The sequence below is a fragment of the Muntiacus reevesi genome, chromosome 17, assembly GCF_963930625.1.
Source record: "Muntiacus reevesi chromosome 17, mMunRee1.1, whole genome shotgun sequence".
NCBI lineage: Eukaryota > Metazoa > Chordata > Mammalia > Artiodactyla > Cervidae > Muntiacus > Muntiacus reevesi.
Window position 1 is genome coordinate 39,696,633 of NC_089265.1, and position 23,276 is coordinate 39,719,908.

Below are 23,276 nucleotides of genomic sequence, written 5' to 3' on the forward strand. Positions count from 1 at the left end.
ATGTGACTTGGTCCATGGCAGCATCAGTCCTGTTATGTAAGTGTAAAGTCACAAGAGCAGTAAACTCCTCTCCCTTGCAACACACCCGGTTCATTCTAGGGGCTACTCTCAGTCTTTAAAAGAATTTCTTCCTATCATGTCCCTGTAGCAAGAGCTTGCCCAGCCCTCTGCAGGAGGCTCTTACTCAGGCACCAGGGTTTTAATCTCCCAGAACTCAAAAACCAGAGGCAGTGTTTGTTGAGCTCAGTTATATCTTTATTAGGAAAGCACCAACACCACATTCTTGGAAATTACTGGAATTTTATTTGCCTCAGGCTTATGACTTGCAACCAAAGACATTGTGCAAAGAAAGCAAAGATTAAGTACACTTTAGGGAGAAGGAGACGATACACGTTGGTAACATAGGAGATAAGGTTGACAAAAGAAGCCATCCATTACACTATATAGATTGCAATATTCAATAGCGATTTCAACAAAACTTTTTTTAAATCAAGAGCGAAAAAATTAAGCAATGTTTACAGTAGACATAAATCTTATACAATTCAAAAAGCATTTTTTTTTCAGATCATAGAGCATAAAATGGAAAAATGTCTATGTAGGTGAAGTCTTAACTACTGTACATTTATCACCTATTAAAGTTGCTTATATGTACCACAGTGTAAAAAAAAACAATACCAAACAAATAAAAACCTTGAAAATTGCCTGATGAAAAATAAAATAACCAGTGGCATTTAATGGCTTCTCCTGGTTATCAGTGCTACAAAAAAGACAAAAATCTTCTCATTTGAACAGGTGATAAAACCAGGCACAATCAAACTGTTACCAAATTAGACCCACCCATAGAAATATACCATCCACCCACATTTTTTCCATCAAAAGCTTTTTTGTTTGTTTTAATCTTTGAGGCCCATTTGGTCACAATATGTTACAAAGGTTTGTGTATGCGTGTGTGTTTTTTTACACCATGATATCATATGTTTGTCTGGCACTATTCTAAAGCTAGTTTATAGATGATAATGATATAGAAATGACCCAGTGCCCATAAGAGAAATGAACTCACTGGGTAGAGACGAGAGAGGGGAAGAAGGAGTTCAGTTCTACCAAGAAAAAATGTCCGTAGTGATCACTCATCATCAGTCCCACTGGCTTCTGATTGTTCCTAGAAGTAAATGTAGGACAGAAAGACAATAAGCCATCAAGAGGCAATGTGGAAAAGAAATGACATTGTGGAAACAGTTAACCATGCTAGTAAAGAGACATCAGCAGTCTCTGTGCTGGAAAGGGGAGCTCCTACTTGGAGACCCCAAAGCAGTGCTGGCCATTTGTACCAGCTTTGTGCTCTCTTGTAGTTGGGTGTGAAAAGTTCACGGCTTAGGATTTCTTTATGGCTGTGCTGGATCTTTGTTGCTGTGCAAGGACTTTCTCTAGCTGTGGCTCTAGAGCGTGGGCTCAGTAGTTGTGGCACATGGGCTTACCTGTACCATGGCGTGTAGAACCCTCCCGGAGCAGGGACTGAACCTGTGTCTCCTGCATTGGCAGGCATACTCACAACCACTGGACCACCAGGGAAGTTCATGGTTAATGATTTCTATTTTGAATGCTATTTTTAGAAAATCCATGGGCTTCCCAGGTGGTGCAGTGGTAAAGAATCCACCTACCAATGCAAGAGCTGTGAGTTCAGTCACTGGGTCAGGACGATCTCTTGGAGGAGGAAATGGCAACCCGCTCTGGTATTCTTGCCTGGAAAATCCCATGGACAGCAGGCTACAGTCCATTTGCAACAGGGGTTGCAAAGAGTCGGACACAACTGAGCATGCACACATTGCAAAAGAGAATAAAGTACTGTGCGTTTGATTTTAGGATTTTAAAATGTATTTGAAAATGCTTGTGTCAAGAGTTCAGGTTGGGTGGGGTGGGATAAAAATGCTAAACTTTTCTCAACAGACCTCAATGGCAAATATGTTGAAGGAAAGTCAAACTAGCATACATTTGAAGATGGAAAATTAACTTTCCAGAAAGCAAAAGAAGGGGCTTGGTGGTAGGGAACTTGGAAGTCCTCTGGAAAGTGACTGAAATGGAGGGCCCTGCAGAAGGCACTGTATTAGAAGCTACCGGGGCTGCCCACAGTCAAGGACAACACACCAGCCCGAGCTATGCTCTTTGGGTCTGAAATCAGCCTCTGCTGTTTACTTACATGACCTGCAGCAAAACACACATAATATAAATAAGTACTGATTTCTGTAATAAGGTGAGAGTGACATCTATCTTAGGATTATTATAAGCATTAAGGATGGTACCATATGAGAAGGTCCTTATGTCAGGACCTGGCTCCATCAATGCACCCTGAATTTTTCAAATTTTAAAAATAACACCTCTAGGTATGTAAAATTCATCTGAGTTCTTTGTATGGCACCTGAAGTAGCAACTCAGATCCAAAACTCTGACATCATATCACTTTTTCTCAGCCTCCCATGGAATGGTTATTTCCTCTGTATACCACTAATATACTAGGTATGCTGGGTGGTATGGCTATAAAATATTAACCGTCCATAAAGAAAACTCTATTTGTAAGTAGGCACTGGGAAGATAAAGGGAGAGAGGGAACTTGATTTAGCAGTTTTTCATTTTTGAAGGCTATTAAAAAGGCAATAAACAAAGCCCCAAATTCTTTGTTATAAATCACTCAGCTCGGTTCACATCCCTCAATAATGAAATCTCCCCAAATCTTTACATTTTCATTTCTGAGTAATAAAGCATAGAGGGTGGAAGGAGCATGGGCGTATGAGAGGGAAACAGAAGTGGGGAGGGCTTCCCAACTTCAGCAAAGACAGCCATACTTACATTTTCATCCTGCTCTTCATCACTGTCAAAATCGCTCACCACAGGCTTGGCTTTTCCTCGATTTGGCCTTTTCTTGCCTTTTCCTTTGTCCCGGCCTTTCTCATCCTTTTTATTGAGCTTGATTTTCACCTTAACAGATTTCGCTACAATAAAACCAAAACAGGCAGCAATGAGGAATCACAGGGGACTCTTTTTACAAGTAGTAAAATGATCCCAGCCTACCGATGACAAAGCCAACATCCCAGAGTGCCCAGAATGTCCTTGATTCATGCCTGTTATCCAGTGGCTGATCCAATTATAGTTAGCACCCTTTCACTTGCAAATGTGTCTTGGTTTTGCATGATAACTTATATAGTCACCCTAAACAGGCAACTAGAAGGAATGGGGTCCTGGAGGGAAGCTGGGCTGGCTCATTTTCCAGGTTTCTTGATGGCTGAACAGGGATCTTCCTAATAACCAGGATGCTGAAGGCTGCCTTACTGACTGCATGGAGGGGTATGGGCATTTTTGAAAAGAGAACTTTGACATTAAAAAATGTATGTAAGTGTAAAAGGGTTAAAAAAAAAAAAGCCAATGATTTTATTGTTTAAATAACTCCAGTTGACTTAAAAGTTAACAGCACAGCAACATACAAAATGGAAAGTGAATTTAAAAGCTTTTCCCCCTCTTCTCTAGTCTCTCTTCCTACTGATTATTTCCAGAAAAAGTAGTATACATCCCTATTTGCAAATATATTCATCCCTGTGTGTGTGTATGAATCTCTACAGAGGATATAAAATTCCATATAATTCTGTATACGGAGAATATAAAGAATACAAGTATAAACACATACAGGAAGATGGCACCCATTTCCACTTTCACAGGACTGTTCTGAGGATAGAAATAAAAACACTTGGAAGAAAGAGGTCAAAGTGTTATACCACAATTACAGGTGTACATCCCAAGGTTCACAGAAAATCTGTCCCCTGGCATTATTCTGGGGTCCCAGAATGGATGATGAAGTGACTGAGAATGAATGTCTCTCATTCAAACCTGTTTTTTTGTTAGAATATCAAGCCTGATGGGTCTCAAGGCACCTAGAAATAGATAATTGTCATGGAGGGAATCAGCTCTGGAAGGAATCTGAGATGATAACTTTTCAGACTTCTGTGAAGGGGGAGGGACCCACTGAACATTTCCAGAGATTAAGTCTTCCATGGAAGTGTAGGCTGACTAAAAAGATGAGACAGAACTGTTCTGAAGTGTAGGGACATCATACGCTCTCCCCCCATCCCAAATAGGGCAGAAGCTGGCAAATCCTAGTGTGCAAAACAGTATTTCTAGTCCAGGCTTCTTCCATCTACCATACCCACATGCCTGCCGCTTAATGAGCTATAAGGCAGGGACATGTTGCTTTGGGTAGAGTAATTTAGGACAAGAAGAAGAGACTGGAGATGAGAAGGTCTACCTATTAATGAAAATGTGTATAAAATATGAAGCCCTTTAAATTCAAAAAATAGTAATTTGGAAAGGAAAAGTGTACTACCTTTACCTATATGGGTGTAGTTCTTCCTGCCACAGGAATACAGGAAACCCATGGAAGTCAGGAAAAGGCAGAAGACTGGCAGTAAAGGCAAGAAAATGCATGCTCAAGAACACAATCTAAATGCTCACGGGATCAGTGGGCACTGGGAAGCATCCAGGCTCTGTGAGTCAGTGGATTATGTTCCTCCACAAACCCCACCTAAAAGGCTGCCGTGGGCAACTAGGCTAACACACTGGACCGTCAGATGGGCCCTTTAAACAGCATTCTGAGGCTTTACATTACCACCACATAGACAAGTTCTAATTAACCAAGGTGGTAGGCAGAATAATGATGGCCTCCCAGAGATGTCCATGTCCTAATCCTCAGACCCGGTCAATACGTTTCCTTTGCACTGCGACAGGGAGCACAGCATAATCCCTTGGGATGGGGAGATTATCCTAGATGAACCAGGTAGGCGCAATCTAATCACAGGTCCTTCAAAGTGGAAGAAGAGGCGCTCCTGGTTCAAGAAGATGCTGAACTCTCCTCCTCCCACAGACACACAGAATGTAAGCTACAAATGGGACAGCTGCCTCTGAAAAAGATGCAGAAACCGGCTGAGTGACACCTCCACGTCAGGCAAGTGAGGGAGCACCCACACTGAAGCAGGGAAGAGGAGCGAAGAGGTGGAGACATAAACTCACAGCAAACCCTATCCCTGGCGCCGTGACCCACAGCTGGGTCCAGATCCCCACAGCAGGGTCCGGATCCAGGGATTCCTAAATAAGGGAAAACCCAAAGAGACGCACACTGAGACATACTGTAATTAAGATGTCAAAACTTAAAAAACCTTAACAGTAGCAAAAATAGCTTAGGCACAAGGGAACCCCCGAGAAGACTAGCAGGAGATTAAGCAGAACTGAGTCATAACCTATATGGGAAACGAATCTAGAGAAGAATGGACACGTGTAACTGAATCACTTTTCTGTGCATCTGAAACTAGCACAGCGTTGTAAGTAGACTATACTGCAATATAAAATAAAATTTTTCAAAAAAGGGCATTTGTGATACCATGGATGCACCATGAGGGCACTATGCTAAATGAAATAAATCAGAGAGCAAAAGATACTGTACAATTTCACTTATATGTGAGATTAAAAACTAAACAGATATGGTGGTTGCAGAGGTGGGGTGTGAGATGAGTGAAGGGAATCCAAAGGTATACATCTTCAGTTCTAAATAAGTCATGGGGTTTAAGGTAAGCAGGGTGAGTATAGTGAATACTGTATTGCATATTTGAAATGTGCTAAGAGTAAATCTTCAAAGTACCTGTCATGAAAAAAACAATTTTTTTCTAACTATGTGGTGATGAATGTCAAGTAGATTTACTGTGATCATTTCAAAATATACACAAATATGGCATCATTATGCTGTATATTTGAACCTAATATATCACTTATACCTCAACAACAAAAACAAGACATGGATGAAGAGGAGGCAGAAGACAGGGTCAAAGAGATGTAATGTGAGAAGGAGACACAAGGAAATGGATTCTCCCCTGGAACCCCCACAGAGGAACGCAGGCTGCTAACACCTTGATTTTGGCCCAGAGAGACCCACAACAAACTCGTGACCTACAGAACTGTGAGACAGTAAATGTAAGTTGTACTGAGGCAGTAAGTTTGCGGTCATTTGTTAGAGTTGCCATAGGAAGTTAATACACTAAGTCTCAGGAGAAGTTAGGGAAAAAGTCAACTTATAGCTGGGATAAGAAGGGAGCTATTTGAAAACAGATTAGCAATCTGGCTCTAAAATATAGAAATGTCTAGCTAGAATAAATTATGTAGACTTAATCATCAAATGCTAGGATATAAAATTAGGGAGTAACCAGATGAAACGGAAAAAGGTTCAACTAATACTTTAAAGGCAGATTCACTAAAGAGAATAATCCTGAGAGCAGATGTGGGTGTGGGGAAACGCTTCTGTACACTGCCGACAAAGATGTCAGCTCCATTCTCTGTGGCAATACGCAGGCATCAGATGTGTTTTTAAAATGTGTGCAGTGATTTATGGGTAAGCATGTTCAGACAGCATTATTTAGAGTGAGATTACTCTCTGTTGGTACATTCATTAATGGATGTTAGTATGTACGGCTGTATAAAAACCTCTTTGCTGTGGGAAAATGTTCCTAATAGAAAAATCATGCTATAAAACAGTGTGTGATACTCCTATAAATAAAATATTTATGTGTAGACGTGTAACTGTATGGCTGATTCATGTCAATGTATGACAAAACCCACTGAAATGTTGTAAAGTGATTGGCCTCCAACTAATAAAATAATATTAAAAAAAAATAATAAATAAATAAATAAATAAATAAATAAAAATAAAAAATTAGGTTATTTCACCTAGCTGAGAGGAGAAAGTCTTTTTAGAAAAGAAAAAAAAAAAAAAAAAAAAAAAAAATTTATGTGTAGAAAAAAAACTGGAAGGCAACTGGAGTTAAATGTATATTGGGTGATGGAATTTTACAGATTTTCTTTTCTTAAAAATGTTTTCCAAGTTGTCTGTACTAAGCGTGTGTATCTAATAAAAAAATTTTAAAGCGTACCTATACTGTTTTATCTAGAAGACTATAATTACTTTGAGAGGAAGTATGGGGTGAAAACATAATTAGGTAAGAAGAAATTTTAGACGTTTTCAAGGCAGCCTTAACCTTTGAAATAATATGGTTACCCACCAAGGCTGGGACTAGATTAAGACTAGGGAGACTCTTGCCTTGGGTGAAAACCTTGAGAGGGCCCCCAAATTCAGTAACCAAGATAAATACCAGTCGATGCAATGTTTTAAAAGCTCAAAATTCATGGCAAAAAAAAAACACACAAAACTCCATGATGAATAAAATATCAAAACTTAAAAGACAGGATCAGTATCTGATCCACGAAGGACAAAATGCACCACAGTCTGACAGTCAAGGTGGTGATTCTCCAAGTGTGGTGCCGGATGCATCCCCCGTAAGCCTGGAAGAAACACTAGACTCTGAGACCCCTACCGCAGGCAACTGAACCAGAAACCCAGGGGCGGAGCCCAGCAATCACCCAGTCTGGAGAACCACTGTGCTGGGTAGCAGCAAGGTGGTATTAACAGCCACACTGGTAGAAAATGGCTATCACACTGATTTCCAAAGGCAACATTCAGTGTGTGCTGTGAGCCGGTCATGTGCTGAGCTCTTTGCGTGGCTGGAGGTGTATCTAGAACCTCAGTTTTACATAGGACACTGAGCTCCTATGTCCACTGCCAGGGTGGCCCAGAAGGGCTACAGAAGACCAAGGCCTAAATCCAGGTCTGCCTGACTCTCACATCTTGCCCTGTGAGCATCTGGAGAAACGACACAGGCGGCCAGGGCCCAAAGAAGTAGAGAAACCGCGTGGACTCACCCTCTGACTCCGACTCTTCTTCATCTTCCTCTTCCTCCTCTTCATTGCTTTCGTCCTCACTCTCTTCCTCTTTGGCAATTTTCTGCCGAGCACTCTTAAATACTGACTGTAAGACGATGGAGTCTTCATAGATCTAAAGGGTCAAAATGGCAACTGTTAAAAAACCCCAATCTGAGGACCTGGGATTCACAAACGCAGCGTGCTCTTTTCTTCCCCATGCCCACACCTCTGACACCCAACAGGAAAACACCAAACTCACATCTACAGAGATACTCTTATAGGAAAAGTCCACATACAGCTGAATTAATTTCAGTGTCTGTGTGTGCGTGGACATGCTTAAGAGGGAAGGGTGGGCTTCCATAAGAAGATGTCCTTTCATTTTTGACAGCAAGACTAGTGTTTAAAAAATGTTACTTCTTAAGAGATCAAATTTGTGGTTACCAGAGGTGGGGGTAGGGGAAGACAGAATTGGATGAAGGAAGTCAAAAGATACAAACATCCAGTTATAAGACAAATAGGTACAGGGCTGTAAGGTACAATATGGTAAATATAATCAATACTGCTGTATGTTATATATGAATGTTGTTAAGAGAGTAAATCTAAGTTCTCGTTACAAGGAAAAATATTTTTTTTTCTATTTCTTTGATTTTATATCTATATGAGATGATGGATATTCACTAAACTTATTGGCAATCAATTCATGATTTATGTAAGTAAAATTATAACTGTATATTGTAAACTTACACAGTGCCATAGGTCACTAAAATCTCAATAAAACTAGAAGGAAAAAATAATAAAATCAAACTATATTTCTTATTTAAATTGTTCCATCAAGTACTGTGGCATAGCAACTTTTTTTAAAGGTGCAATTCTTCTAACAAAAATGGAAAACCATTACTTATTACTGACTTTATCTGTGCCAGCCAACATTATTGCAATAAATGCTTTATTTCTAGTGTATGCACATATGTGAGCATAGCCCTGTGTGGTTGGCTGAGATAAAAGTTCAAAAATGGTCCTTTTCCCCAAAAAACTGAAAACAAAAGTACCATGTGATCCAGCAAGCCCATTCCAGACATATACCCAAAGGAACTGAAGGCAGGGTCCTGAAAAGATATGTACACACCCATGTTTATGGTAGCACTATTCACAGTAGCCGAGAGGTAGAAGCAAACCAAAGTTTCATCCATAGAGGTATGGATGAACAAAATGAGGTCTATCCATATGGTGGAATATTATTCAGCCTTAAAAAGGAAAGAAATCCTGTTACATGCTATACAACATGGATGAACTCTGAGGACACGATGCTAGGTGAAATAATAAGCCACTCACAGAGAGACAAATACCATGTGATTCACTTATGAGATGTCTAGAACAGTCAAATTCATAGCAAGAGAAGGCAGAACAGTGTGTGGTGGAAAGATTACAGAGTTTCACTTTTACAGGGTAAAAAAGTTCTGGAGGTCTGTTGCACAACAATGAAAATACCCTTCATGCTGCTGAGACACAGTGGGATGGGGCCACTGGGGCAGAATTTCGCCAGAGACACTACAGTTTAGCTGGATCTTAAAGGTGAGGACGAGCCTATCAGGGGTCAGAAAGAGGGGTTTTTAGGAAAGGGGAGCAAAGGAAAGGGTGGGGAGACAAAAATCACAAAGATGTGTCTGGGAGCCATCATCCGTTTCCTGGTTATGACATGGGATGACTGTTATGCAAGATGTTACTATCAAGGCACTCTCTGTATTTATATTCTTTCCTACAACTGCATGTGTATCTGGGGAAGTGGGTGTTTATGGGACCTGTCTTACTCGACTATGAACTGTTTAGGTTGAGGAACAGCATGAGAGAAGGCCAAAGAATGAGAGGATATAACCTCATAAAGCAGACTCTGGCGATTAAATTCATTCTACAATTTAACAGTACATGGGGAAGCTCAAAGCTTGGTGGGCAGTAGATGGACAGAATAAAAAGGTGCTTAGAGAAAGATAAACCAACATCCGGGTGGGCCTGGGAGGGAAGCCAGTCAAGAGGCCATTTATCACACCAGGTCAGGGGTGAGGCAGTGTGGCAAACCGGGGGTGGTGGGACGGGGTGAATAGCACAATGCAGCCACAGTCCTGTAAAGAACCTCCAGTCTACCCACAAACCATAAGTGGTCATTCACAAAACCCTTCTGTATTGACTCTTGGACTTAACTGTGTCCTAGTTTTCACCTTAAATTTCTTTGAAGAAGGCTTGCTTTTAAGACCTATTGTTTTGGTCAAAAGAACACTAATATTAAGTCCCATTAACTGGAAAGGTATCTAGTCTGTTCAAGGCACATTATGAGGAGTCCCACATTCTCCAGTTTAGTGACGAGAACTGACAAGAAGATTTAAAAAGCCCGATCAGGAAAGAGGCCTAAGGAATTTGATGGTGGTTGACAGACACACTGACCTGCCTTCATGTTCTTTCTGCTTCCTGAGTATGAGAGCATAGATGGGAAAAGGTGAGTTCCTACAAAAGGTGAGTGGAATTGAGGTGTAATTAAAGCAAGAGTGTCCTCCACCTACTTAGTTATTTTAATAGAATCACTAACTTACAGACTCTTACACCCACTACCTGTGGAGAAAGAAAGTAAAGAGAATTGCAGCTGACCTGATAAAAAGCATTTTTGTAACAATTAGAGGTGACCGTTGTTTTTGCTATATAATTTTTCTTTTAAAACAAAATAGCAGTTTCAGCTCCTGAGGCAAAGTTACAATCAGAAAACCCAAGGTAAATATAACCAAATACACCATTTCTATAAAAGCAAAGATTGTACCTCTAGCTTTTAGGCATTATATTAAGTTATTAACTTAAATTCCTTCTCTGGTTAAAAGCCAGGCCTTAAAAGGGAAGCACAAGTAGGAACTAGCATGGATACGGTACAAAGGAGCTGGCATTAATTTAAAAATGCCAAAGCCTCGATTGAGTTACATAGGTAAGTAGCATGGAAAGATAGGCTTTTATTTTTCCTTTTCTTCTGCCAGGATAGGATTGACAGTAGCAAATGAAAATATTTGACTTAAAACAACACAGGCATGTTTAAGGTTAAACGTGTCTCACCTGGGATCCCTCCAAGTTGAATGTCTGAGCATTGTGACAGAGGAGCATGACGTCTTTCTCCAGGTCACCCAGGCTCCGATACTTATGATTACGAATTCTTTCCTGATGGAAATTTTGGATAAAACAGAGGAGGGGGTGGGGTGCCAGGGTGGGGGGGTTGGAGGTAGAAACACAACAATCAATACTTAGTTAACAAAGCCTGATCTTCCCTTTGTCTTCCCAGTAGACAGTCCTGCCAGAAAGGTGGGGCTACATAACTCCAGGGGGCGCCATCCACAGAGACCACCCTCCCACTGGTACACCTCCTTACAAGGGGCAGTGAGGAGCATATGATGGGAACCCGTAAGAGCACTGGGATCATGGGAGCAATCTGAGACTTCCTAAATAAAGTGCAATAAAATCAATACGAGCTCTCAACATGATGATTAAATAACATACATCTAAAGGCACAAGAACATCCTGACCTTTTTAGTGCCAAGCCCTGGTGGGTGTCAGTGGCAGTAAGATAGGTCACCACTGTCAAGTCCTAATAATTATGCTTTTTTATCCTGTTTACATTTCTGGTTTATTTAAGAAATAAAAGTTTGTAAACAAAAGATGTACCTTTATTTTTTTGAAATCCACTGGTTTCCTGATTAATTCATAATATTCTGGCAATTCTTTTCTTGAAGGTAACTGAATGAAGACCTCACTGAGCTGTCTCCCTGAACTGCAGGGTGGGGGAAACACACAAAAACATAACAGATCATGCACTACTGAGACGAACTTGCATCCTCTTTCAGAAAATGCCAGGAAAGCAAATGGCATCCCATGCATAGAAACATGGGGCTCTTTAGATCAAAGAAAATCCTACAACTAACTCTATGAGAGATTAATGTCCCTGGTGCTAACTTCAAAATCACACGAAAATACCAGTAGGTCTCCACTTCTGTCATATATGTATGGGAAATCCAGAGTGAAGCTCTTCAGTTTGAAACAAATATTTAAAATATCCCATTCCACTAAAAATTCCATTTCTAAATGAGTAATAACTGAATTGGTTAAAAAAAAATACACTGACTTTCTTTCCATACCCCTTTGTTTTCAAATTCACTGTATATTCAGAAAATAGTATGCTAGAACATACTGTGGAAATTCAAATGAAAAGCTTTTGTATGTACTAGGGCTGTCTTATCTTTGCAGTCTTATTCCTTTGAGAGCATTTTTACACACTGTGAACCACACGTACCTTTATTATTATTTGCCGGAGGAACCCCTTCATCTTGCCTAACTCCATTTTGTGTGTATGAAGTAATTTGTGCAGAAAAGAACAAACATATTTAGCAAGTGTGGCTGCTTCATGTGCTGGGATCAGTGCTGTACCCTCCCCCCCTCTTCACGGTAGCTTTATTTGAAAGCACATTTAATAGCAACAAATGCTTCACATTTTGTAATTTTGAGAAACAGACTATAATACAATATAAGCATTTAACATTACTTAATGTTGGAAGCAGACACAGTCAAAGGAACAAGATATAATTTAGGCTCAGGATCCTATTTTCTGACTCAGCCTATCTAGATCGATAACAGCTTGGGAGATATGGTATAGTCATTTTTCACAAAAATCTCACTTCCCTTACAATGCCATCTCCACTTCTTTTGTGAAGCCAGAAATACATGAAAAAAATAAAAATAAATAAATCACTGCCATGTAAATTTTGGAAGGTAATCCTAGGAGTGTGTGAAAATGCTAGAAGCAGCAGCAGAGAATGAGTGACAATATGCTGTTTTAATCTATAGTCCCAGTTGTATAATTAAAAAATAATCATAATGACAGTTATCATAAAAAAGGCATGCGCAGTAACTCAAATGGTTGCCTAGCAACCAGTGGGGAAAATGCTGAAGTGCAAAGGGGCCTGCATAAATTAACCGAAAATCCTGTCAAAGGGATGGGTGAGTTTTTCTGTGATATTGGGTCAGTATTTACGTTTTATTTTTTAATGCATATACAGGCCTCATGAATACTAAAACCAGGGGCCAACCCACGAGGTATAAGAAGACTACACTTTGATAGGAAGCTGGATTTTAAAGATTATTGTGGCAAGAACCAAGGTGTTCTCTTAGCCTCAGCCACCCCTACCTCCCATTTGAGGTTGAGAAATGTGACTGTACCACCATAAATTATACCATATAGAATATGAAAAAAACCATTTCATTTGCTGTCACCTTTGACACAGGGCCACAATCTCTGATCTTTTTTTCTTTATCTCATTCTGAGACTTAAATTCACAAACCAGTCTGTAAATGAATATCTGAAAGGCAATAGAGGAACTTATAGATATTCATTTTTCTGTTTATAATTAGCATTCTTTATACCCTAGCAACAGTCAGACCTCTTTGTAATTTTGGATTTAACACCTGACCCTCAGTGACAGTGTCAGTGTCATTTTCTACATTGCCAACAGATGGTGTCATTTTTCTATTGACGGATTACAAGTATGTCTTTGCTGTGTACACCTGTGAGGGACACACAATTTCATCTGCGCTACTAGAGAAGTAGGAAAGCAGCAGTCTGCACTGAGGGTGTGGTAAAGCTCTTTTCATCAGGGACAGAATGGCTCAAACAATCTTGGTCTGATGTCCTCTTCCATGACATAGAGAATCTAGAACCTATGACGGAGACAAGTCCAGAGTTATCTATGCTCAACAAAAGAGACAGCTGAGTGTTGTAAAACTCAGGACCAATACCTGTAAAATGACATAAATTTACTTGGTTTCAAAAATAAAGGCTCACATGGCTTAATATTACCTATCTCACTTCCTTTATCCTCCCCCCACCTCCAATGCCTCCTAAGAACCAAGAGCCGGAGCTGAAGGAAGACCTGGACACCATCTCAGGAAACCTTCTTGTGGTTTCACTAGAACCATCTCCATTCAAACCCCTCAGCCTGGCTTTCAGAGCCCTCCTCAGCTCCTTCTCTGCAAACCCCGTCTGCTTGCTAATGTGACTCCTTTGGTCAGAACAGCCTCTCTACGCGTACTCCCAAGTCCGTCAGCCAATCCCCCCCTTATCACAAATTCCAGGTCTCCCACCTCTCTCCATGGCTAGAACGTTCTCTATCCTTTTCTCCCTTCAAATATTCCAAGATCCATCCAGGATCAAGAAACTCTTCTCCTCAATATTAAGCACCTCTTGGTGCCTTGCTGCTCAGAACTTAATTCTGTGTATGTTGGTTTTTTCTCTCCTCCACAGAGCATGGGGACACTTTACATGCCGTCAGAACCCTTCCCCCATCTCTTATCAGAGGGGATAGTTCTCATCACAACCCCAGGCAGGAAATGTCAGGTGGTCCCGAAGGACATTCAGCTTTTATATAACCTATAGAATGCATGAGGTAGCCAGACCACTTGCTAATGTTGTTATGATAACTTATCTTTCCCTAAATTAAAGGTTTTTTAAAAAGGTTTAAAAAAAAAAAAAGAAGGCAGCCTGACAGAGTTTTGCATTCTTGGCATTTCTCTCTCAAACTTAAGCTGCACAAATGCTTTTTCAATATACCTTCTCAAATACTTTTTTTTCCCACTGCCAGAAAGTTTTTTTCTCCCTAAAGTACAGAACAATGGACTAATTGTACAATGGTTTGCAGAAGGTGTTCCATTTCTTATCCTACCCCCAAGGCATTTTCCATTATGTCATTTTACACATTTAAGGCTTGAGCAGCAATTATCTCCAAGTGTGCTGTTTGCCATGGCAAAAGTGATACCTGTCCCCCTCCTCCAAAATGGTCTGATTTCCCACCTATTTCATACAACAGAATAAGAAATGTGATCCTGTAAGATGTAGGGGGTGGGGAAGGAGAATAACCTAAAATACAAACATAAAGGAACCCACTGCATTTAACAGTTTGCAAGTGCTGGTAGGCAAACGCATTTCCTCTCCAGAGGTCAGAGAGACACCTGGCTATGCTGTCACGGTACACGAGGTGGAAAAGCCCTACATGCCACTATGCTAATGGTGGCTTGCAAGTCCTGCATGTAGAGCTTACACGCCTACACACACACACACACACACACACACACACACACACACACACACACACACACACACACACACACACACACACACACACACACACACACACACACACACACACACACACACACACACACGATTTGCTTTGCTGTGCTTCATATGGGAGCCAGTTTTTCTCCCATTACCTCCACAAACAGAATGGCAAGAATTTCACATCTCTACTACTGTGACTTTAAAATGATAACTACAGACATTATAAATGTCACATAAATATCAGGTCTACCTCTGATGACAGTTTAGGTAAAGCTGGAAGAGTGCATAATGTAATACCAGCTTAGAAACGTACTCCTTTAAAATGCTGGCTAGTATGTGTTTAATGATATTGGTTAAGGGTCCTTTTTAAAAAAAATTTTTTGGCTGCTTCATGATTTGTGTTTTTACCTGCCAAAGCTGATCTATTGACAAGAATTCCTAAAGGATACTTCTGGAAAAGTGATCTTAACTAAAGCTGAAATAGGTTTTGTTTATATATTTTTATATTTAATGAATGAATATAAAAATGTATGGTTATGTTGCCTCCATAAGATTTCATCATGATTTAGAACACCCACTTGTCGTTGGAAAGGTTTCACAGAAAATTATTAGAGTTCTAAAGGAGTCAAACATAGGAAATCATCTGAGAAGAAAACTATAAAAACTGGGTCAGCATTAGAGAGCAGTAGGTGAAAGCATGTGTCTTTCCTTAGGGTCAGATTCCTATAGGGTTTAGTAAATACCATTTAAAAAATGCACTTAGATCTGAGTAGCACTCTGCTTCTCCGGGAAGCCCCCAGAAACCTGAGCCAGTCATATAGCAGGGGTCAGAGCACAGGCACTCTGCATTCTCTCCTGAGGCCTCTCATCTGCATCTTGCTGAGTCCTGATGGGCAATCCTGATAACTCCTAACAAGCTTGAGAATCTGACTTCCCAGCTTCCTGAGGCATATAGGAGGTAATACCAAACAGAATGGGATGTGGGCTGACTTGCTTTTGGTAGTGGAATGGATTGCTGTGAAAAATCACCCCAAGGGCTGTTTAAGGACTAGATATATAATGTGCCTATCAACCAAAATGAGGTTACCCCAGGTTTATGCAAGGTAAATGCCCCAAAGTTAGGAGACTTAAAGGGTTCACTCAATAACAAAAAAGCACCAAGGCTTTAACAAGTCTTCAATGCAATCACACTCTGATGTACGGTTTTGTGATTGGTAATCTACTCTAGCCAGAAATATGGATAAAGATATATACATATGTATATTATATGTACATGTAAAGATGTTCATCACAGCATTATTTAAAATAACTTAAGGCAGCCAATATGCTAAACAATTAGGGGAAAAAACAAGTGAGGGAATGCTAGAATCTAAAATTATGTAGTTTTAAATTATGTGCCTTAAAAGACAGGAAAAATGCTCAGTATGACATTCAATGGAAAAAAACCAACAGGATATCAAATTGTAAATGCAATACACATTCAACTAGGTTTTTTAAAAGGCATGAACTAAGGACCAGAAGGAGAAATGTCAGAGCATAAATAAACATTAATAATAATGTGCTCTTGTTCAACAAAATGAAGATTTACAATCTAATATGATTTGGAACCATACTGTCATCCATAAATAAAGTAGACCTCAAACACTTTCCCGGGTTACCTTCTTTGAAAGCATGCTATAAGTCAAAAATCTAATTTGATTTTTCCCAGAGAAACGTCGTCTGAGGGGCATATGACCAAGTGTTATTTATGTCACCGTAAACAGCACAGTTCGTCACCTGGCACCTTTTAACTCTTCCATATAAAGCCAAATAAATAGAATAATAGAACAATTCCATAAATTTTTTATATACTGTATTACCGCTAACAGAATCTACTGTATAAAGTTCCTATTTATTCCTTCAGAATTTTCTCACTGAACTTACAACAAAGTTAGTTCTCACTGAACTTACGGCAAAGCAGAGGTGAAGACCAGGACATGAGGTGTGGAGTATTATTTATTTACTTGTGTATTTAGACAAGCATTTTGAGGAGACGAGTGAGAAGATTTATCATCTGTCACTTGGCTTTTTAGAAATATTGACTCGGGCCATTTAGTTTCTTCTCTTTCTTTCCCACGACACTTCATCACAGCAGGTGGAGGTACGGAATTCTAACTGTCTACCTGTCTCAGCGAGACGCTGCTTCCTTGGTCAGCTTTTGTCACCTCATCTTGGAGACTCAGAAGTGACTCGAAGGAAGCCTTCCTTTCCAAAGGTAAGAACCCACCTTCCCTTCCACTGAATATTCTGTCCTTTCATCTCTCCCCAGGTCTCTAACTTCGAAATGTTAAAAAAAAAAAAAAAAAAAAAAAAAAAACGCTTCAAAGCTTTTGGCTGAATTGTGATCAAGCTCAAAAAGCACACAGCTTTTGCAGGCAAACAAAATCAAATGGCTCTCTACCTGAGCTGCAGATCCCAAATGTCACTCTGTTAAAGGGGTGTGCGTGTGTGTTCTCGCAGGCACCCAAAGCGTGCTTTTTCCTCTAATGGTTGTTTTAGGAAATTCTTAAGGAAGACATGTCAGGTGTGATTCTAAAGAAACGAGGCAGATATTTTTCCTATGGATGTACAAGAACATTTATGCCTAATAACTGTCCTCTTTCAGAACGATCCATTTTAAAATCAAAAGACAGAGAGTGGTTTTGAAGACAGCTTATCAGCCCTGTAAGAAAATCAGTTTCCTTGTTTCTAGCTGGGGCTTTTTGCCCTGCCTCAGAGAGAGGTCGCTTGTGCTGGTTGTCCTGAAGCTTTGAGAGGCAGAGACCCTGGGCTCCTGGGCTAGGCTGAAGCTCAGAGCCCCAGGGAGGCCTTCTGTGCCTCAGAAAGCGGATAGGCCAAGTTTATTTGTGGGCTGCCCACCTGCTGTACATGGTTAAAATTGGCTAAGCATCATTAATAAGTGTCAAGTCACCAGGAGGCAAAGAGCGGCATATTCCAGTACACATCTGAGCGTATCAGTACTGTTTAAGGAGGGCACAATTAAATCCTGGTGTCCACATTTCCCTGAGCTGACTCTCTCAGGACTAAATGCAACTTCGGAGCCCTCATTTCCCAATACGTGTGCTCTATGGAAGACGAGCTTACTGCATCATTAACAGTGTTCCCTGGACAGGGGGCTTCGCTGGTTAAAAGAGTTTGGGAAATGCTGAGTTAAAGGAAGTTCAACTGGCTACTTTGTAGCAAAACACCCCAGGGGCTTTAACCACACTAGGAATTCTCCAAGAAGCCCCCGGACTAGAATCTGAGCACCATACTCTTGAGAAAAAGCATTGCCCGCGACTTCACCTGAGGCTCTGATTTCCTCACTCATGCTTCTAGTACATGAGTGCTCAGTTATGTCCAATTCTTTGTGACCCCCTGGATCCATGGACCGTAGCCTGCCAGGCTCCTGTCTATGGGATTCTCCAGACAATACTGGCATGGGTTGCCATGCCCTCTTCTGGGGGAAAATACAAGACAGACTCCCAGTCTTATCTCTGAGCCCACAATACCCAAACTGAATAAGTGAAGAAAGGTTCGTCACCTAGAACTAAAATTCTCTGTCTCCACTTGGTCATGCTTGTATTTCATGGCAATTTCTCTATAATCTAATTAAATGGAAAGGGTCCTGCTTGAGCCTGAGGTCTGGTCACAGCTTCCCTCCCTCATTTAAAGAAATACCGAATGTCTGGTGCCGATGTTGCTAAAAATAAATTTTGTCTAAAAGAGCTTCTTGGCTGGTCCTTAAGGGAGAGTCAATACTAACAACATAATCACAGCATTAAGGGCTGTTAATAGCCATGGAGAGAGTTTAGATTTCCTAGGATGGAGTATGTGGGGCTGGGTACCACACGCCACCTTCTTTTTCAGCCCTGTTTCTGTAAATGTAAATTTCACCAGATCCACTTACCGCTCCGGACAGAGAACCAGGAGTTTATAAAGTTCTCCTCCACCTCCCATCTTGGCTGCCCCAAGGTCTGTGACTCACCCCTCTGAGTACCTGGTCTCCTGCTTCCACACCCCCCGCCCTGTCTAGTGCTTCCCTTGCACCTGATGACCCAGGTGTACTGAGAGGTGATGGTCTCTAGAAGGGGTCCTGCGTTTCTGTACCTCCTCCCTGGCTGCAGGGACGTGCATGGGCCTCCTCACTTCACTCCCCCCACCTCGCTTCCCCCACCCCACCCCTGGCTACTCTGGGGGAATTTATACTCCCCCCACAAGCCACCGACGGACTTGGCTTCCGCCGCTCCTACCCTCGCACCTGGCATGTACACTTCATTCAGAAAATAGATCTGTGCTATTCCTTTATATAACGCTTTCTAATCATGCTTTAAGGCATTTCATTTTACTCATCCCTCCTCTGCCCTCCATACTTACACAGAGATTGACATGTAGAAAATGCTCAGTGCTTTTGAACACATGGAGGGATTTTTTTAAAGAATTTTTAAAAATTAATCATAATGCAAGCTCTGAACAACATGTCTTAAAACTTGGGCTTCTGGGGAGAAGAAGCATGCGTGACAGTAAGGGACCAGACAGACTTGGAAGAGTCCCGAGGAAGCAAACATCACCCCTTGCTATGCCTCTGGAAGCTGCAGTTTAAATGTATCTTCAGTAAAAAGATTTATCTGGGTCCTAACTATATATGGTCATGTCGTCTCCTCAGAAAGCCTAGGCATGACACTGGGGGCTCTTAATACCCTTTAAAGTTATTAATCCACTTTTCATGGTCACGTGATTATACTGATGGAACCCGGGCAGCGGGGTGAAGGAGGTTATGCCTGTTCCTGTTCACTGCACCCAGCGTTTAGCCTACATCATGCCTTTTAGACCATAAAGCTTCCTTTCTATATCCTGATGGTGGAATGATTTACCATGTTGGTTCATTATTTCAAGCCCCCAGAAGACAAGTGTTTCTTGTTTCAGTTCTGAAATTTGAACCCAGACTGAGTTCTTTCTCATAGTGGCAAAGACAGAACACCATTCTTGACACCTCTTAGTACTCAGTATGGTTTGTGTGTCTGGCTTCCAGGATTGATCACTGCTAGCAATAAGAAATACCCAAAGAAATGACAATCTTGTCCAACAGCTTCATCTCCATACAGATATGGGGGTATGAATCACCCTATTTAACCTCCCTAAACAACGGGAATGCCATGGCCAGTGACGGTAATCTGTTCTGCAATGCCACTGGATTCTTCTTCCTTCTGGCCCCAGACTGGGGGAAAAAGCACCATCAGGGATGTTATTGAGGCAACTGACAAAAGTGGAACATGATGGCCAAATATTGTATTGATTTTTTTTTTAAAGCACAGGTTGACTAAAAGGGGGAAAGAAGTGATTTTCACTATACTAATAACAACTCCTCACCCTTTGTCATGGCTGCACACACCTCTCTCCCAACCGACATCATCTCATTCTCACAAAATCTCCAGGAGAAAAGCATTTCTGCTCTCCCCCCGACAGAAGCAGAGGCACACATAAGGCTAAGCAGGCTGCCTGCAGATGCTTAGACCATGGGTGACAGGTGAGCCTGGAAGTCGCACCCTGAACCCACGCTGGTGACAGACTCTCTGCACACTTGGGGGCCCCACGGGGTCGGACAGCGGGGGGAGCACGCGCACACAGCATCCCGGTGCTTTCCCTTAAGCTTCGAACCGAGACAGCGCAGAGTTAAGAGGCCCGCGGGATGGAAGGCAGAAGCCGCGCTGAAAGAGGAAGGGAAGCGACAGAGACCCCATGTCCGGTGGGAGGGTCCCGCTGGTGGCGGCTCCTGATGCCTTTGTAAGAAGCGCATTTACAGGATGGACATGCCCAAATGAAAACACAGTGGGAACAAAAGCTGCAACAGGTGGTCAAGAACATCTGTGCTTCCACCGCCCACTACAAGGAGGGATGATCAGGAGGCCATTGGAGGGATCTGCTTCGAAGGCCGGGTGGTGGGCCAAGGGATACCTGTATTTAGAGACACAGGAATACAAGACAGATCCTGACCTGTTTCCTTCTATTTCCAACTGAGAATTACTGGGCACCTTCTCCACGTTACACCTGTGGTAGAGTAGAAAGAACACTCGAGTCAGAAGACCTGGGTCCTCATCCCAGCCCGGCTCCTTCCTCCTAGGTTGGTGACCTCCGGGAGTTCATTTCACACTTCACACCTCAGTATCCGCACCGACCTGCCTTGCTCACCTCAGGGGATCGCTGGCAAGAGTACTGGGGGCTTTTCCTGCCTCTTCCAAACAAGTCAATGCCTGCTACTCTGGTCCCATCTCCCACTACCTGTTTCCATCCGTTGTGCTAGAAGCAGGGGAAGACAGGCAGCGTCTGCTTGGTGGGTGTGGGGGTGATCTCAGGAGGGCAGCCTGAGCCTATCTGCGTCTAGCTCCTCATTTGTAACATGGGGTGAGTACTTACCTCAGACCGTTGTGCAAATCCGATGGGATGCTGGACTTTGCGACAGTGGTCAGCACCCAGAGGGGGCCCTGAACCCTAACTCGGTTTCTGAGCACCATCTCGGTAGTTGGCTGTCCTTCCTAGAACTCCACTCTTTCCCAATAGATCACAGGGTTAATCTCCAGCTGATCTTCAACTGGAAACGACAACCACCACACGAGAGAGGGCCCTGGCCTCTAGGGAAAGCCTCCTCAGTTAAGGATTTTGAAATGGCCCCTCTGGTGTCCCTTTGTGTGGTGACAGCAGAGAAACAGGCTTTCCTGGTGGCTCAGATGGTAACGAATCTGCCTGTCATGCCGGAGACCCAGGTTCCATCCCTGGGTCAGGAAGACTCTCTGGAGAATGGAATGGCTACCCACTCCAGTATTCTTGCCTGGAGAATTCCATGGACAGAGGAGCCTGGGGGGCTACAGTCCATGGGATTGCAAAGAGTCAGACATGACTGAGTGACTAACACTTTCACTTTTTTCCTGAGAAGTGGCTGAGAGGTGTGTCACAGCTGGGAAACCCCCCGGGCCCCTCTAGGTCTTACTCCAGGCCTAGATGGTGCCTTTGGAATACTGAGTCCATGTACAGCCACGTACACGTCCGTCCTCAGAGACACTGCCCACTCTGCCCCAGGAGAGCGGGAGGCAAGGCAGAGAGGGCGAAGCATAAACCAGGAGAGAGGAGCCAAAGTACAGAGCGTGCTGGAAAAGCAGAGTCAGCTGGGATGGTTGACAGGAAAGTTGCATGGTGGAAGGTGAAGTCAAGAAGGTCCTAGGGCCAGATCATGGAAGACTGTCTTTCCCACTGTAGGAAGCTTGGTCACCATCGGTGAAGCGATGAGGAGCTACTGCGAGTTTTTAAGTAACCGTCTGACCAGAGAGGATCTGTGTCTCTGAGAGAAGGCAGGCCATCCACACACGGAGGGCCTGATGCAGACAGATGGTGAGGAACAGAAGCAGTGAAGGGCCTGGGAGAAATGCTGAGGAAACTTCGTATGTACGGGGATGTTGGGAATGAGGCACAGAATTGGGACTGCTCTTTTCACGACACGTTTGGGATCTTGGGTTGGTGATGGTCTTAACCAAGGGGATACAGAAGCTGAAACAGGCTGTGTGGTGTCAGAATGTGTAAGAGTGAAGGACATCCTGGGAATGGCATATAGCACTGCAGACACATCACAGGACGCGCTGCCGATACCCTGGAGAAGAGTGGGCATGGTTCATGGCCCGGAGACTGACCGAGATTACAGCTCATCGGGAAGGGAGGCTCTGAACAGAGGAGATTCCAACAGAATCATTTCAGATGATTCTGTTAAGGAGCGTGTAAGGACAGACCTATGTGGGTCAGCAACCAGACCAGAAAAAAAGTACAAAGAAAACAAAAAAGCTTACTAAATAATGGTATGAGTTTGGCTTTAAAAATGTACACTGTGCTCGGTCTATGTCCAACTCTTTGCAACCCCATGGACTGCAGCCCGCCAGGCTCCTCTGTCCATGGGATTACCCAGGCAAGAATACTGGAGTGGACTGCCATTTCCTTCTCCAGGGGAAAAATGTATGTTCCTACAAATGTATCTTAAAAGACAGTATGAACTGGTGTGATTAGTCCATCTTGGATGGAAGCCTCAGGATGATGATAACTGAGGGAAAGCCTCTGACATGATAAATACCTAAATGCACTCCAGGTAGAGCACTCTGGAAAGAAAATATTGAAAAAAAGAAAAGGCAGCTCTTTAAAGGAAGAGTCTAGCCCTTCTGGAGTGTGGGTTGACTATATGTGGCCCTGTAAAACAGTAGTCCAGCCTCACTCAAAATTAAGGAAATGCTACAAGAGACTATCTATTTGCATAAAGGAGTCTATGTACGGGAATTAAACAAGTACTCTTGGTCCTTGGGTTTGCGGT

The 23,276-nt window shown here is 42.3% G+C and overlaps 1 protein-coding gene across 6 annotated transcripts in view; it reads right to left on the minus strand.

Moving 5' to 3' along the window:
• Window positions 1-233: 233 nt before the first annotated feature.
• Window positions 234-23,276, minus strand: part of SMARCA2 (SWI/SNF related, matrix associated, actin dependent regulator of chromatin, subfamily a, member 2) — a 175,759-nt gene continuing 152,716 nt past the window's right edge. For 4 of the 6 annotated variants that reach the window (XM_065908450.1, XM_065908451.1, XM_065908452.1 and 1 more), the window contains exons 29-34: window positions 20,927-20,980; window positions 11,473-11,578; window positions 10,870-10,971; window positions 7,783-7,915; window positions 2,842-2,984; window positions 234-1,159 (exon numbers count right to left, since the gene is read on the minus strand). In XM_065908450.1, coding sequence (XP_065764522.1) covers window positions 1,124-1,159; window positions 2,842-2,984; window positions 7,783-7,915; window positions 10,870-10,971; window positions 11,473-11,578; window positions 20,927-20,980 — 574 coding nt within the window. In that variant the 3' untranslated portion in view covers window positions 234-1,123. The remainder of the gene's footprint in view (window positions 1,160-2,841; window positions 2,985-7,782; window positions 7,916-10,869; window positions 10,972-11,472; window positions 11,579-20,926; window positions 20,981-23,276) is intronic. The other 2 variants (XM_065908453.1, XM_065908454.1) reach the window with 1 other exon arrangement.